The 17,790-nt window shown below is 49.3% G+C and overlaps 1 protein-coding gene across 3 annotated transcripts in view; it reads left to right on the top strand.

The window, feature by feature from the left end:
* CD276 (CD276 molecule) overlaps nucleotides 1-6,383 on the top strand; it is an 82,329-nt gene extending 75,946 nt beyond the window's left edge. Inside the window, exon 7 of one of the 3 annotated variants that reach the window (XM_074965863.1) lies at nucleotides 5,678-6,383. In XM_074965863.1, coding sequence (XP_074821964.1) covers nucleotides 5,678-5,700 — 23 coding nt within the window. In that variant the 3' untranslated portion in view covers nucleotides 5,701-6,383. The remainder of the gene's footprint in view (nucleotides 1-5,677) is intronic. The other 2 variants (XM_074965862.1, XM_074965864.1) reach the window with 2 other exon arrangements.
* The last annotated feature ends 11,407 nt before the right edge of the window (nucleotides 6,384-17,790 follow it).

Below are 17,790 nucleotides of genomic sequence, written 5' to 3'. Positions count from 1 at the left end.
TGAAATTTCTCCTCCCTTCTTCCCCTGATTAATTAGCTGGTTGCTTTAATATCCTAGGGCCCAACTACCTTGGGTTGCACATGCAGATTTCCTTCTCAGTCATCAAAATTTATTTCTTTTGGTGTTAAAGGCAGATTTTCCTAAAGCAGCTTGGGGTCTCAGCTATTGTTAAGTCATGGTTAATTTCACCCCCTCCTCCATTATTAATGGCCCTGCTTTCTCTCTAGTGCTGCGTTTTGCCCTTCTGGATTTATAAAAACCTTTCCTTACTCCTCTTCACTCTGTTAGCTAGAGCATTATCTCACTCTGCTTTCTCTTCCTCCCCTTGCTGCCCTTATCTTTCCCCTGCAAGCCTAAACAGTCTGTGCTTGTTGTCATTGCCTCCTCACTTTTCATCTCCAAGCCAGATTGTTTGCTTAACCCCACAGCTTTGAGGAGTCCCTTTGCATCCTTCCTTGCTGCTTTTTTTTTTTTTTTTTTTAGCAGAAATGTAGTATGAATAATGGCATCTCCTAGGATTCTCCAGCTGATGAGGGTTTTTCAGTGCTGTACAAGGAGCTTTGAAAACACACACTCTTTCTCAACATGCACACAGGCCTTGCTGTGTAGGCAGGCTCAGCCTCTGGGAATGAGGGTGGAAATCTCTCAGCCTTTACTCTCTGCACTTTGGCAGCCCAGACCTTTTGCAACATTGGCTTTGTCTGACAGACCACCCCACCCTGATGATCTGACCACTCCAGCTTCCCTGTCTCTATGCCTTAGTGTGTGATAAGGAGAAGTTCCTGTGGAATATGGCTGAGTGAGACTGGCTATTTAACCATTACATTGCTGGACAAATCAATGCTTAGGGAAACCCATCAACACAGCCTGCAGACACTCGATAGCAGAATGTTGGTTAAAGTGAAAGGTAGTGCTGGCTCAGTGCTCCATAAATAGGGCACTTTGTATAGTAATTATTATTCCCTTTAGGTGTATATGACTTTAAGGGAAGCTGGGGTCTCCAACAAGCATAGAGATTGGTGCCCTCCAGCACTGGGTGCATCATAAGGATTAGGCCTGTGTGAAGCTTGCAGGAGGCATGGGGTCCTCTGCACAGCCACCTGGAGCTCTGTTCCTACCTGTGTTCTCATTTTCCCTACGTCCCGGGTGCACTCTTGGGTTCCTTGCATCTTGAGTCAGTCATTGCAGGGGGGAGTGTTCCAACTGTGGCACTACACTCCAAATTAAAGATGTCACTTTGTTGTAAATGTATTGGAGTTGTTCCAGTGTTGTGTGGGAGGAGGAAGGATGGCCAGGTGCTTATGGCCCACACCACGGATCTGAGCTCCTGGGGTCTATTTCAGCCTCGATCACTGTGCGAACGAGGACAAGTCTTTTACTGGCTTTGTGCCTTGGTTTCCCCATATGTAATTAGACAGTAAGAGCACCTCCCGTGGGGCTATATTCATCTAGGTTTGTAAACCCCTTTAAGTTCCATGGCCTGCAGCAGCAATGGGAGAATGCAATATTGTTGTAGTCCAGAAAACCAGCTCTAACCGAGAAGGCATGGGAGCTGGTGACCAACCTTCCCATCCTCAGACCTGGTGGGCCTGCGAGCACGTGCCATGCACAGTTCTTAGTAGTCCAGCCTTTGTTAGTTGGGCACAGCAGTGAGTCCATGGACATGTGTCTGTGCTTGTTTAGGGACTGTGCTTGCTCACCATACAGAGGCAGCTAGCTAGGGGATTCCAGCATGAGCACAAGGGATGAAAATCCCCTAACAAACCCAGTTGCAAACCCACTAACAGCCACGACAAGAAGAGAAGGGTCTGTCCTACCTACCGAGCAGTGTCTGTGTGCTGCAGGGCTGCTGTCAAAGCTGGCAGCCTGCCCGTGCCAGCCTGCTGGCTGAGCTAGGCTAGAAAGCTGCTCACCCAGGACACTGGGTACAAGCCACCTTGTGCCAAAGCCATATTTTTAAGCTACTGCCAGTAGGAGCAAGGTGCTTTGCTAGGATGCAGATTAACGTCATGGTTGGGCAGCATTTGCTGCTAGCTGGGAGCAGTGATGGGGGTTGCTCTCCAGCTCACGGGAAATCAGCTGATACATGCCAACTGCCCCTCATCAGCTCAGGCAAAGCAAGGGCCTGCCTGGGAGCCCTGCATCCCATGCAAACCCTGAAACTTGTGGGCTGGCCAGAGACCGAGGGGAAGATCATCCTGGGCTTCTGCAAGCCCCTGCAGAGCAGAGATGACCTTTGGTGTTATGGTCACGCCAGAAAGGTCCTCACACTGTTAATCCCATGGATGTCAATGTGTCCACTTCCAGAGTGGAGCTCTGTCCAGTATTAAGAAACCCCAGACTTCATCAGAGGTTTGTAAATACTGGGTCTGATTCTGCTCTCACTTACTCCAGTGCAGCTCCAGTGACTTCAGTTCATTCACCAGCGTGAGCAGCACTGGGCCATCATTTCATTGCTTCCTGGTTTTGTGTCAAGCATGAGATCCCAGTGAATGGAGGGGAAGGTTGTGGGCAGGGACCGCAGCATGTAGAGTCGCATAGTGTAACACCACCCTGCTGGGGCTGTGTACAGGGATCAGACTCTGGGCAGCTGGATTGAAAGAGCATGTGCTGCTACGGCCGGAACGAAAGAAGCAAAGCTGCCAGGGCCCGCAGTAAAAGGCTCTTCGGCTTGTGTGTGGGGACGAGCCACTAGAGAGGGACAAAGACCCACCCCGTTCTAGCCTGGGCATACTGGTCTGGGGTCATAGGATGGAGGGCATTTAAATGACCATGTGAAACTGAAGCTCTGCACAACAGCCTCCAGATTATCCACATTTCAGGCCTGTGGAGCCTGATCCGGAGAGGTGCTGAGCATCTGGAACGCACATTGACATCGAGGGGCATGCCAGGAGCTGAGCATCTCCCAGGAGCAGGCCCGCGACCACTCTGAGATTACGAATTTTTGCTTTGTAAGTGAATCCAGTGGTGAGGAGGGAGATCAGGCCTGGAGTCGGAAGCAGGCCCAGGCTGGACAGCTGTGGTGCAGGCTTCTCCATGCTTACCTGCCCAGGCAGGTAAGCACCTTTAGGTTGAAGAGAGGAACTTGGCCTCCATGATGCCCCCAGCCCAGGCTGGCAGTGGGGAATCACTGGGACCAGTTGTGGTGTGGGAACCAGGTTACTGAGAACTGTCCTCAGACACCAACACGTTCCATGCAGGCCACTGCAAAGCTGTCACAGGAGAACAGCTTGTGGGCACTCCAGCCCACATGGGGTTTGAACCCACAGCCTCATTACTAAAGGCTGTATCTCCTAGGCATGAGGCACTTGCTCCCAGGTGGGGGTTGTTCACATTCAGGAGTATCATCCGTGCCTGCAGTGTAAACAGCCCTCACAGTGGACTGGCCACACAATAGCTGCTGCCTTTGCCAGTGCAGTCACTGCAGTGCCAGCGTCTAATGCTCCGTAAAGCACTTGGAAATGCCTGGCATTTTGCAGGAGGTGCACAACCGTGCTCTCTGCGCTGGCCTCCCGGTGGTCCCTGCGTGGTAGGAGAAGTGTGGATTTTGATGCAGTAAAAGCACCGTGCTGGTCAGACAAGCCCCGTGGCACATCACCTGGCTTGATGAGAGTGCTGGAGGAAAAGCTTTATGGCCCTGCAGCATGAGCTCTGGATCCACAGTGTGCCATGGTATGATAGCAATACTCTCTGCTCCCTGAACTCTTTTCTCCTGAGGGTCCCAGAGAGCGTTGGAAAGGGGAATGGAGGAAGTCGCCTTACGCTCCTGGAAGGAAAGTGTGAATATCCCCATTTTTCAGATGGGTGAAGTTACAGGGTCTTCCAACACAGCAGTGAAGGAGCCTGGAATTTCTCTTGTGAGTCCCCTGCTCTATCCACTAGACTCTGGGATATTCTCTCACTGGGGGTCACAACACAGCAAGCTACCCAATCCTTCCCAGATTGCTCAATGAAAGAGAGTCTCATAGGGATGGGAGGGAGCTCCTAAGGGGCTCCTGCTATTGTTGCTGGCACCCAGTGCCGAGAGGCTGAACAACAGCTTGAGTGGTTTGTTATCCGGTGTGCTACACCCAATAATCACAACGGGGTGGAGAAGCAGAAAAGTTTATTTGAAGCTTCAAATAGGTACAGGGAGATTTGAATCTCAAATCCTGTACACAGAGCAGGAAGTTACACAGGCTTTTATACATCCTTTTTCCCAGCATACTTATCCAATAGCAAGCTGCCCCAAGTATCCATATAGCCAGCCAATCCAGTTCCCTGGTTCTCTGTATCATTTGTTAAATGATACATAAAGCTGCTTTATTCAGCATTGTTCTTCCATATCTGCCCTGTGTGGCCTTGCTTAGTTTCAGGCAGTCTGACTCTGCAGCATATTGTTGCAGATTCTCAGCATAACTGCTGTGTGTGCCTCCAGGCGGGGGGGCCAAGGACACTTGGGCCTAGTACGCAGAGCTGCTGCGAGTGCCTCCAGGCGGGAGGGGGGGCCAAGGACACCTGGGCCTAGTGCGAGGGGGCTTCATCGACACTCGTGGTCTTCCATCCCCTCGAGTTACCTAGTGGCCATGCCCCAGTGTCCCCAACACTATGGAAGAGGGGCCATGGATGGGATAGGACGCATACCACTGCATTCCCCGTATCATGCTCAATGCAACAGTTCCATGCCCTTCAATGCGTGCATCTTACAGTAACTAAAACCTACCTCAGTCCCTTCCTGTGCCCGTGGGGAATGCTAAGTGAGTTGTCTGTATCCTCATGGAGACTTGTAAAGCATTTTCTCCACAAATCATTCATCCGGTGCCAACCTTAGCAGAGCATGAGTGATATAAGCATGAACCCCAGGGCACCGGTTGAGCTGCTGTAACTTTGAATGGTCATTTATTGAAATGGGTGATTTGATGGATTTATCTTTCTTTTTTTTACTTTAAATATCAGCCATTTTGCTGTATTGGTCTGGTCGAGGTTTTCCTGACAATTTTTGTTAACTGGGATGGGGGCAGGAGTGTGAGCTAGTGGCTGGCGCACAGGACTGGGGTTTTTTGAGTTTTTGGTGGAAAAAAATCAATATCTGAAGTATTTTGTCCAAAAGCTGAAATACTGTGATTCTGAAATGCCGACCTAGTGGCGCATGGGAATTGTAGTTCAGGTACCTCATGTCCCCATTCTCCTCTATAGGTTGGAATCCCTGGTTGAACTACCTGATGAGGGGAGGGGGGGTGATCCATCATGGCAGTGGTGTAGCCGCAGGGCATCATGGGAAATGAAGTCCACCTATAGAAGAGAATGGGAATACAAGCATCCAAACTACCATTCCCATGAAGCAGTATGATGGCATTTCACAATTAAAATATTTTGGCTTTCTGGCGTTCATTTTTTTTTAAATGAAAATTTGAATTTTTCTATGGAAAATAGACACTTTGTGAAAACGTTCACTACGTCGAAATCCCAATTCTGCATCAAAAAAGTTTCAACATAAAATTTCCCACCTGTCCTATTAATCACGTAACATTCACCCAGTAGGCTGAACCTTGTGAAAACTGGCCCCTTGTGTGGATTGTGCCCTTTGACCTGCCTGGGAGCCATTCTCGGTTTCTCTGTATTCTGTGTTTCTCTCACCTTGTCCCCTCCCCCCACATAAGGTCCGTGGATTGATTATTCACTTTTCTTTCACTTTCAGGCAACGAACAAGAAATTGACTGACAGGAAATGGAGGAGACACACAAACGATGCCCCATGCCACAGACTAGCAGCCTGTCCTCTCAGACCATTGTAGCCTCCTGGGGGATGTCCTATAGGAGACACTGAATATCCCATCGTCTGTGCCACCATTGCTGCATACCCTGGCCATGAAGGACAGCAGCTTCAGCCTGTTTTCTCTGTTTGCTTCATCATAACCATCTCCCCCACCAACACACACACAGGGTAGATGCGACTGTGTCGCTATGTAGGGCTTGCTTCCTCATGGGGCTGGATACACTTTATTTCCAGGAGTTATTGTCTTCCTGGCCCATGCAGCCCAAAGGGGCCTGATTCTCCATTGTCCTGCACCTTGGGTGCTCACTTCTACCGGTGCAAAGTGGGTGCATAGTGCTCCCAATGGTGACCATTTGCACTCACGCTGCCCCAGTGGAAATGACTGCACAAGATGAAGGGCAGTGGAGAGTTGGGCCCAGGATGTGAAGGGCCCCTTCCTGTAGGTGATTAACTTAGAGATCAGTGGGATTACTCCTGCGTTTAAAGTTAAGCAGGCGCTTAAGTGCTCTGCTGGATGGGTTGGAGGGCTCTGGCCCCTTGTGAGATTGAACCCTCCCTGCACAGGAGGTGCAGCCAGCAGAATCTGAGCAGCCAGGAGGGATGCAGTGGGGACTCTTGTCCTGTGTCAAACGTGTGTGTGGGCAAGTGGGGTGGGTGGTGGGGTGGGCAGTATCGTTGGTTAAGGGGATATTTGGTTATCAGTGCCCCATTACAGCACCAGCTCTTGGTGTCTTGGCCCTTGTAGCATGTGACTAATGCGAGAGCCAGCTCTATGGCTCCATGGATGTCCCTCCTCCCCACTTCCAGCCATCCTTCCCCCGCTCTCACCACAAAGCAGGCTCCAGCTTATTCCCACACCCCAAATTCAGCTTCTAAAGCAGGCGGACAGGGGGAGGGGATGGGACCAGGTGTCCATGTCTTTCAGAAGATCCTAAAGACAGAGGCTCTGAGTATCCTTGTGCCCTCCTGTCTGTCTTTCCTCTCCTGCACCTGGTGCCTGAGGCCCAACCACAACTGCTCTCCTCCATTCAACCAAGGGGAGCCTGCTGATCGTTGGACCATCCTCCCCCCAAGATGCCTTCATGGACAAGGTTCAACAACCTCCAAGAGGCAGGCCTGTGGAGGTGGACAGTGGGCCCAAGAAAGTCTTTGAAGTTCCTTGGAGATGGACAGTGGGTCCAGGTGGCTGTAGAGATGGAGAATGGCCTAGTATGGTTGTAGGGGCTTGGTGGGGATGGAGGTCATAGACTTGAGTGGAAGTGGTCCATGCTCTTGGTCCTGGCTATGGCAGAGGCACAGCTCCAGAGAGCGTCTTGTTATCTTTAATGTTGTACCACTGTCACCAGCATGTGTCTTTTGCCTTAAGCCCCTGGAGCCAGATCTGTCCCTGGCTTAATTCCATTGAGGTTGGTGGAGTTACCCCAGGGGTGGGTTTGGCCCAGAGGATTTTGTGAGGCCGGAGAGGGAGAGGAAACTTCATAGATCTCACCCCCCTGCCTTGGCCTTGCTTTAACAAAGAGTCAGGAAGTATCTGTAACTGGATGTTGTGCCTGCTTGGGCCAACTGTGAGGAGGGGAACTTGCAGGTCAGATGTGACCCTCGGCTACTATCTCCCAAGCTGCTTGCGTCCCTGCTGGAGAAGGGGACGGGCATGAGCAGAGGCAGAGATGGATTCTCCCACGGTTTTTGCATCCCTGGTTGGGAGGGAAGATCCACAATTTTCTGCAACAAAGCTATCCCCATTTCCTGCTCTGTCCGTCAGAAAGCCTCCCCTGCAGCCTGGTTCCAGGGCCAGTGAGGCCAACGGTGCCACCTCAGCTCCCTGTGAGGAGAACTGGGTCAGGCACCTCAGTGAAGTTAAATGGGAGTTCCCCCATGGCTGTAGCTCTCACACACTGGCCAGTGTGTTCCTGGGCATCTGGTAGCCATTTTGAAGCCAAGGTTTCCCATGAGCTGATGCCTCTAAAGTATGTGTTTGGAGCCAGCAATTCTGAGGTGAATGGAAAATACCTGACTGAGCAGCATGATACCTGCCTGTGACCCTAAGCTTTTCCTATCAGAAAGCGAGAAGCAAGGGGAAGCTAGGCTGAGAGAATCCAATGGGCCATGGAGGCCCACCTGCCTTCTCAGCCCCACACATGGTTCATCTGAATCCAGAGGGAGGCCCCATGGTGGAGCAAAGCAGGGGATGGGTGCCAGGGCCTATCTGATGGACTAAAGGCTCTGGTTTCTGAGGCTACCACTGGCCCTCTCACCAGCACTAAAATCACTATGGGCTTCCCAGCTCTGTCGATGGGGGGTCGTGCGATTAACTTCACTGGGGATGCACTCGTATCCCAGCTGAGGGGCTATTATAGGGGGTGGTGGGGAGCACCTCCTATCATTAAGATTGCTGATACCACCCTATATAAGACCCTGCTTTCAGTTGTTTTATAGCTTTGCCAAGCTTTAGCTGTTTGGGCGGAGATTTTCCATGCCAGAGGTCTGCCTCAGGCTGAATGCATTTGGCAAATTTCAGCCAGAATGGCTTGGCCGTTTCTGAGAACGAGGCTAAGGGAAAGGACATTGTTTAGTCCACATTAAAAACAATTTGGGCACCCTTTTCTTTGAGCAGCTTTTGCACCCTGTGCTTTGGAGTGACACTTGAAATTTGGTGGGGGCATGGCCTCTGTGTCAGATGTGCCTGTTGCCACCCTGGTGAAAATCTGCCCACATTTGCTCAGATTTCTTTTTAAAATTGCAGTTTGCATGTGCCCAGAGACTTCAGTTTTACCAGCAAAAATCTCTGATGATTCCATCCTCATTGAGCATGCTCAAGGCTCTCTCAGCTCTTAGCGCTGACCAGACTCTGCATGTGCCATCCCCAAAGAGCAGCTGTGCATGCTGCTGCTAGACTAGGGCTGCTGGGACAAAGCTGGGCTTGCCCTGTGATTGCTGTTCTAGGCCAGGTGTGGCTAGGCACTAGAGCTGAGGGCAGAGAGGCTGTCTCTCCTGTGCTCTCAGGGCCCCCTTGCCTTGCTGGGATCTAGGCACTCTGGGGGAGAAAGCTGTCTGATGTGAGTGCAGAGGGGACAAAAGTGGGATCAGGACAAGGGAAGGAGTAAATTGGTGAATCTAGTGAGCCTGGGGTTGCAGGGGGAGGGATGCTGGGACTAGCGGGATAAGGAGGCTGGGACTGGCAACTGGGGGAGGGACTGGGAACCAGGGAGAGAAATGGGACAGGACTGGGAGCCAGTTGGCTGGGGTGGGTGGGGTACTGGCACTGGCTGGACAGTGAGGTTGGGATTAGGGACCAGTGGTGGGGGGCAAAGGAGGGGGACAACTGAGAAGGAGTTGGGATGTGGGAGGAGAATTGGGACTGCTTGGGCAAAGAGACAGGGCAAGGAGGGTGGGAAGGGGAGACTGAATTTAAATGAGCAGCCCAGGGAGGGAGATTAGGAGTGGGAGCCTGTGGGGGTGGGAAGAAGAGGGATCTCTGATGTGGAACTGGGAAAGGGAACTGGCTGGGAGAGGAGTTGGGGCAAAATGGGGAGAATTGTGACGGGGTATGAGTGAGATTTGGGAGAGAGTTTGGTATTTGGAGAGCAAGTGGGGGGATGGAGTGGGAGGTGGGGGAGAGGGAGACTAATGCAGGCTGGACAAGGAGATGGGCTGGGATGAGAAGCCTGAGCAGTAAAGGCGACAGGGTAGGCCAGGAGAATGGGACTGGAACAAGGAACCAGGGCTGGGACAGAGACAGGAATAGGTTGTTGGGGAGAAGGGATCAAGCTTGGGAGCAATGATGGGAAGAGTCTGTGCCACTAGAGCACATGCCCCTCCAGAGCTGGATTGGAACCCAAGGTTACTGAGGCTCATTCCTCTGCCGTCAGCAAGCATCTGGCAAAGTGTGGATCTCATACCCCTCTGAGCCACATAGAGGATGACAACCCACTACTGTTACCAGTTACTCCATGAGCTCCAGTGGCAGAGGTCTGTGGGGTGAATCTAACAGTTCCAGCCCTGCTGCTGATGCATATAGGTGTCAATATGCCACACAAAGGAATTCCTGATCTTTCAGTTTATTTTTTTAAAACTTTGGAAAATATGTGACCCCCTTGTGCATGTGTATTATGGTACAGTGTTTAATGACATGGTCACATACTGTTGTTTCCACAGGATCCCTTCCTGGTTCAGTGCACTGGCTGGACCTACTCTAGGAATTATAGAATCATAGAATATCAGGGTTGGAAGGGATCTCAGGAGGTCATCTAGTGCAACCCCCTGCTCAAAGCAGGACCAATCCCCAATTAAATCATCTCAGCCAGGGCTTTGTCAAGCCTGACTCAAAAAACCTCTAAGGAAGGAGATTCCACTACCTCCTTAGGTAACCCAGTCCAGTGCTTCACCACCCTCCTTGTGAAAAAGTTTTTCCTCATATTCAACCTAAACCTCCCCCACTGCAACTTGAGACCATTACTCCTTGTTCTGTTGTCTGCCACCACTGAGAACAGTCTAGATCCATCCTCTTTGGACCCCCCTTCAGGTAGTTGAAAGCAGCTATCAAATCCCCCCGCATTCTTCTCTTCTGCAGACTAAATGAATGGAGTCTGCAGGACCCTGTCTCGTTTGTTGCTGAGGAACGGAGCTTCAAGAAGAGAAAGGCATGGGTCTCATAGGAAAGGCAGTTGAATGCTGCCCTGGACAAGTGGATTCTATTCCTGTCCCTGAGGCTGAGTCCCTGTGTGATGCTGGGCAAGTCAAACCAATTCTTAACAGGGGGCCACTGACTGTGTTCCTCATTTTGGGGGTGCCTGACTGGAGACCCTGGTTGGAAGTGTTGAGCACGCCCTGCTGCAGCTGGTCAGTAAGAACTGTGATTGAATATAGAAAGTGCTATATAATGCTTGTCAGGCCCTAGGTGCCTCGTATTGGGCACCAAAATTAGTAGATACTTTTGACCTTAATCTCTTTGTGCCTCAGCTGTCCACCTGTAAAATGTGGATAATACCTCTCCTCTCTCCGAGATGCTGGGGACAGGGGATTCATTAATTTTGGTGAAGCACTTCACTACTCTAATGATGAGTGGGGGAGAAAAGCTCCTGAGGAAATGAATAATTCTGTCTCAGAGCAGGGTTTGAATAGTGGGCAGTAGATGGGGCGTTCGGGCCTCACATGGAACAATGAGGCCAAAACAAAATATTGACTAACTGCCCATTAAGGGAACACAGTCCACCGTGCATCATGATGGAAAAAACAGTATGAGATTGTGTAATTAAAGACTGTGTCATAAAGCGTAGGCACCAGGGACCGAATTTAGATGGCCACGGTGGCCTTAATTCTGACATTTCCTAACTTTTGATGGCTTGACTTTGCAATCTAAATAGCTTCCTTTTAATGTAGCTTTTGTGCGTAACAAAGACCTGTGCAGGCCACGGAATGTTTGAGTTAAGGGGCCTAAGACGGAATGTTCTGGCCCATAAAAGGAGCAGAGCCATTTAAGCTGTGCTCACAGCACCAGCGGAAACATAAAGGGACAGACCAAAGTCAGGGAGATGCCAGCATTGTCCAGCCAGCCTACCTTATGCACATTTTCTGATTCCTGGCTGCCTTCTTCACCCTCCATCCCTGCTTCTCACACTCAGGCCCAACCGTGTTGCATTCGGACATCCTCAGCACTCGTCTCTGGCCCCACTCAGGCAGGGAGATACCATTGTGCTAGAATCAAGGTCTGATTTGGTATTTTTTTAAATTATTTAAATTCTGGAAGCTGGAGTATTTTGTGCCTTGACACATTTTGGGGGGAATAAATGCTTGGTTCTTTTTGACAAAGTTCCTGGGGCCTGGTGTGGTTTGTAGTATGGTTTGGTGTGCAGGCCCAGCAGTCCTCGTTGGCATGAGGAGAGAACATCAGCCGTAGAAAGACCTGAGTTGTAACGCAGTAGCTGGGGTAGATGTATGTTCCTATGATCTACTGGGGGTTCTAGGAGAACCCAGCTGCCTGCTAGGGCCCTGCCAGAACCTGTGGACTTCCCCACCCTGGAGAACCTGGGACGACTCTGTCAGCCCTATGTTAGGGAGAGCGGTGCAGGTCTACATCTCTGGCCAGACCAAGAGGAGTCCCTGATGCCCTCATCCCATGGTAGGACTCGTTGCCAGATGTGAACGGCGTGCAGACGTAGCCCTTTAGAGGCAGCCTCCACCCACATCCACTGTCAGGGATCCTCAGCTGCCCCATCCCAGCTGTTGGGGACACTCCAGCTCTCCAGCTCCGGTGGGTATTGGAGAGGCTAAAACTCCTGTTCAAACCTGCTGTGAGGGGTTCCCATATTAGAGGCACGGGCTCCTGCAAACGAGAGAGCCAGGTCACAGAAGAACTTCCCGCTTTCTGGAGCTGGCTGTAAAGAAGGGTCTTAGGTGTTACTGCATTGCACAGTTCTGTCGGTAGTCAAGGCTGGAGCCATGTGGGGTTGTTTCCATCCTGCGTTCAACCTCAGGCCACTCTCCCCAGTCATTGTCCCAGCATACAAGAGGTACTCAGGGGCAGCACACACAAGTGCTAACCAAACCCTGTGCACCCAGCCTGCAAAAGCTTTCTCAGGTTCTCCTGTGGTGATGTCTTGCCCCTGGGAAGGTGCTGGGATTCATGCTGTGTCACTGAAGGGTTTGTACTCTGGCCATGAAGCCAACTTTTCAAGTGTTGAGGTCATGGGGGGCAGGTGGAGAGTGTATGGTTTAAGGATATCTGACATGCAATGGCCATGAAGCAGCCTGGGAGCCTTGGGGTACTTGCTAAAAGCACTGGGGTATGGATCCATGCAGAAAGTCTATCTCCACTGCTTCCCCAGTTCTGGAGTTTACAAGGTTCACCCACTAGTTAAGTCAATGGGGTTGCTCCAGATCTACACCACTGTAGCGAGATGCCACTGAAATCAATAGGGTTACACCAGATTAACAGCAGTGTAAGTGAGATCAGAATTTGGCATGGTGGGTGTAAGCATCTCTCCTTAAGAGAGCTGGCTCAAATAGTTCATTCAAAACATTTTTTCAGTAGGAATGGCTTTTTTGTCAAAATGACAATATCCATTTTTGATAATAATTTGGGGGTTTTATCAAAAAAACTGGAAAAAATTTTTTTCACATGTTGGCAATCAAAAGCTGAAAAATGTTGGCTGAAAACTGAAAGAATTCTGCTGAAAATCGAAAATGTTGGTTTGGACTAAAATTTTGGAGGTTCTGAAAACTTTGAAGAAAAAAGTGAAAACATTTTCAGTTTTGTCAAAATTTGTCATGGAAACAAAACCCATTTTTCCCCAACCAGCTCTGCTCCCTGTATCCAGAGGTTACCAAAGATGGGAGTTACCGCCTTTTAAAATATGTGACACAGATTGCTCCTGAAGGACAAGGAATAGTGGAGGGAGGAGGAGGACGGAATGGTTGCTGGGAATAAACTGAGAGTCATATTTTGTATCATGTATTAAGTGTCTTCTAATCCCTGTTACATTCTGGCTCAGTATTTGCACCATGCATCATAGTAATAAGCAGCCGGACAATGGCAGGTGAGTGTGTGTGTGTAGCCCAAGATATATTTGGGGTCTTCCAATAAATGAGGTTCTTTCTAAGGAGCTCCTAGATAGCCCCTGGGAACCTCTGAGTTCATGAGACAGCATCTAAATGTGGTGGATGGGGCAGAATGAAATAGAAACCTCACCCTCTCCAAATGCTTATATGCGTTCTATTGATGTGTCCATATATCAAAGGGCATTGGAGCCTTTATCAAAGGCGTAAGTATAGCACTCCATTAATCTGGCCTCAGGCTGGGAGGAGGTCCCAAATATCATTAGTAGGAAAGGGTATTTATATTAGACCATAATTTATCTACCCAAAGGAATCAGATGTGAGTTTGTGGGGCAGGTTGTATCATTGCTAGGCCACTTCTCAGTAAGTGCTATGTGAATGTGTTCTAACACAGGAGTCTCTGGGCCATGGTGCAGGGGGTTGGAGGGCTGTGACTGTGATGAGATCCCAGGGTACAACCTGGAACTGGGGGATGGCTGTGCCCCCCTAGTTCCCCAGCCTGGGTTGTCTCTCACGATGCTTTGCTAGTGACAAGCAGCAACCCCCTCCGGGAGCTATCATCACTCAGCCACCAGTATGGAGAGACACACCCAGCTATATTGAACGAATGCTCTCCAAGACACCTGTGAAACACCTGTGAACAGGAAATGGGAAACACCAGCAAATCTACCTGAGCCCCCAGCCTTGCACCCTATACATGTACTGTCTTATACAGCTCAAGACCTCCTCTTGAACAATGCAAGATCATTAATTAGTTCTCCACTTCATCAAAGGATAATGGACCTGCACCAGCCTTCGTAATCTGAGCAGATTCCCCAAGAACTTTAGACAAACTGACTTGGTTAAGATACACCATTAACATAAATTGATTAACCACAGAAAGACAGATTTGAAGTGATTGTAAGTGGTGGACATACAGGACAAAGATAGTTACAAAAGAAATAAAAGTAAAATCACAGTCTAAATTCTGAACTTTATCAGACTAAGCAAGATTGGAATCAAACAGCTTTTCTCACCCCACTGGATGTTACAGATAGGTTATAATTCTTAATACACAGGCTGAATTTCCTTCTTAACCTGGGAACAATCTTCCCAGTTCAAAGTCTTTGTCTTCCCAGCGTTCTTGTTGTCTTCAGTGTATGTGGGGGAGGGGAGAGGTGGTTTCATGATGCCACTGTCCTTTATTTTATACTCTCAATCCATGTCCCAGGGAAGATACTGACCCAGGCATGTTCTGGTGGGGCTTGCTGAGTCAGAGTTGAGCAATTCCCATTATGTGGTGCTTGTGCAACTGTCTCTTACAAAATTGTAAATCCCTTTTTTACAATTCCCCTGCTGATTAATGAACACCTATCTGGGTCACCTCTCTTTTAGTCACTGGAGAGCTAGTTGTGGGCGTCTCCCAAACTCACAGCGTATTTCAATAACAGCCATACAGCACATCTCATAACTTCATCCACACTAACAATATACATAATTTGACAGAACAATGAATTTCAGCAGACCGTGGCCTTTCATGTGGTACCTTATGTCAAGGTTCCTTCCCCACTCTGAATGCTAGGGTACAGATGTGGGGACCTGCATGAAAACCTCCTAAGCTTATCTTTACCAGCTTAGGTCAAAAACTTCCCCAAGGTACAAAGTATTCCACCCTTTGTCCTTGGATTGGCCGCTACCACCACCAAACAAATACTGGTTACTGGGGAAGAGCTGTTTGGAAACGTCTTTCCCCCCAAAATACTTCCCAAAACCTTGTACCCCACTTCCTGGACAAGGTTTGGTAAAAAGCCTCACCAATTTGCCTAGGTGACTACAGACCCAGACCCTTGGATCTGAGAACAATGAAAAAGCATTCAGTTTTCTTACAAGAAGACTTTAAACAGAAATAGGAGTAAATAGAAGTAAAGAAATCCCCTCTGTAAAATCAGGATGGTAGATACATTACAGGGTAATTAGATTCAAAACATAGAGAATCCCTCTAGGCAAAACCTTAAGTTACAAAAAAGATACACAGACAGAAATAGTTATTCTATTCAGCACAATTCTTTTCTCAGCCATTTAAAGAAATCATAATCTAACACATACCTAGCTAGATTACTTACTAAAAGTTCTAAGACTCCATTCCTGGTCTATCCCCGACAAAACCAACAGACAGACAGACAGAGACCCTTTGTTTCTCTCCCTCCTCCCAGCTTTTGAAAGTATCTTGTCTCCTCATTGGTCATTTTGGTCAGGTACCAGCGAGGTTACCTTTAGCTTCTTAACCCTTTACAGGTGAGAGGAGTTTTCCTCTGGCCAGGAGGGATTTTAAAGGGGTTTACCCTTCCCTTTACATTTATGACACCTTACAAGGCATGCTTTGTATGAAATATCACAACCACATACAAATAATAAATATGGGGGTTACAGGGTGCTGCTTTGAGGTCCAGTGTGTCACAGTGACTTACTGCACTTTTGGGAGCTGACTTAAAATAGGAAAGTTTGGCCACCAATGCAGTGACTTTGGTCAGTCTCATCCTATGGATATTTGTCCCTATCCCCAAACTGCCACCAGGATGAATTCTTATTAATTTTATGTTAGCTACTAATAATGAAAATTATCTGTAGAGTGATGCCAGCATACAGCACTTTATGAACAGGGGCACTGGCAAGCATTGCTCAGGTGGCTCCAGGATTAGACCAGCAGGGGCAATGCAAGAGGTATTGACAGAGCCGGATAGGGGCTCAGGACAAGAATAGCAGGGAATGGGGTAAGAGGGGGGGCTGCAGATCTGGACTGAGGGGCATTCAGAGAGCTGTGCACGGCCCAGGGCCAGAAGAACAGGAGGGCTGCAGATCTAGATAGGGGAGGGGGAAGGTCAGTGCTGGATGGCAAGACAGCGCTGCAGGCCCCCGGTGGGGATTTTAGACTAGAACCGCAGACTCCGTGGGTCAGATCTAAGATGCTTTGACCAAGTGTTGTCATTGGTCAGGTCTGGACCAGCAGGGCGTGCTGCAGTTCAGTATCAAGGTGCAATGGCTGAGCTCTGGGTTGGAAGTTTGCTCAGCTCCAGCCCATGGCAAGGCCAACACTGGCAAGCGGTTAGTGCCCGGTTCCGGATGTGAATGGGGAGGTATGGATTTGTGCATGAGAGGAGAGGAAAATGTGTGTATTGATTCTGCAGGAAGCCTTGAGCGCTCATGTGCCCCAGCTTCCTAAGGGCAGTGGAACCTGAGCTGAGCCTAGGGAGCATTTCAGGCTCAGAGCACACATCCTGTAGCTCCAGCACCATGCTCCTTAGCACAAGCTATGAGTCTGCAGATAAGGACCGGCTGCACGTGAGGAGGATCATCCTCAACCCACCTTCCAGATAAGCATCTCGCTCGCCTTCCATCCTCACCAGTGCTGCTGCACCTGATACCTTGACAGGCTCATCCATCAGCCAGCGGCAGGTACGGAGAGAAAATCCCTCTGGCCGAGGCAGGAGCGAGATCCCGGCCTGGTAACATCTCTTTATTTTAATAACTAGAACAGCAGCATCTAGACCCAATTCCCAAAGGGAGGTTGTATTTTCATGTCTAAGGGAGATTTTATTACAGGCAGCTCAAGCCGGGCTCTATCTCTCTTCCAATCACACCCGGCCTCTCTCCCACTCACTGCGCTCTAGGAGAATCTTATTACCTCCTCCTCCTGTTTCTGTTTTAGCTAGGACCTCTCTTCAAGTCAATGAGGATCTGCCCTCTCCCTGGGAACCAAAGTCTCTCTCAGCTATGCTAAGTGCTGATTGCGAGAGTGGTTGCTCCCACTGTTGGGCTTTCATCCCCTTTCTGAGACTGGAGGAAACTCATCACATGACTTAATGTGATTCTCTGCTTTGGTGGCGTGACCTGGCCCAGGTCACACAGCAGGTCAGTGGCAGAGCTGGGAGTAGAATTCAGGTCTCCTGAGTCCCCGTCTCAGGCTCTAGCCACTGGGCTCGCTAGCACCTCACCGTGGAGAGCCAATGCAAGGGGATATTGTGGCTTTGCCAGTGTTTGATTGACAAAGACTTCTCCATTGTGCTACCATGGAATTCCAGCTCACGGAATTCATGGCCATCCAGAGGGCAGAATTTGTGGGGCGGGGAACAAAGTCCTTGCACATTACCAATTGGGGGAGATTTGTGCAGCTGATACACTGGGGCTGTTGGATAGTTTCTCGATTTCAGTCAGAGCCTGGCACAGGTTTGCTGTTTAGACAGCTCTATTGAACATGTGAGTCCTAATAAACGCAGCATTTCTCAATCCATGACCATCCCCCAAGGGAAAAATAGCTTATTTGCTGTAGATATCGCAAATAGTGGAGGGCGAAAGAATCAGAACAGCACTGTAAAGCAGTGAAAAGAAAATCACCTACTAGTTGAAACACCTAACGTGTGATGAGCAGAGCTGGGGGAAATTTTGTGGACAAATAGTTTATTCAACAACAACAACAACAAAAGCAATTTCCATTGAAGCTATGGG

This window comes from Natator depressus, chromosome 10, assembly GCF_965152275.1.
Source record: "Natator depressus isolate rNatDep1 chromosome 10, rNatDep2.hap1, whole genome shotgun sequence".
In the NCBI taxonomy this organism is placed as follows: Eukaryota; Metazoa; Chordata; order Testudines; family Cheloniidae; genus Natator; species Natator depressus.
This window is presented reverse-complemented; position numbering and strand designations above follow the sequence as displayed.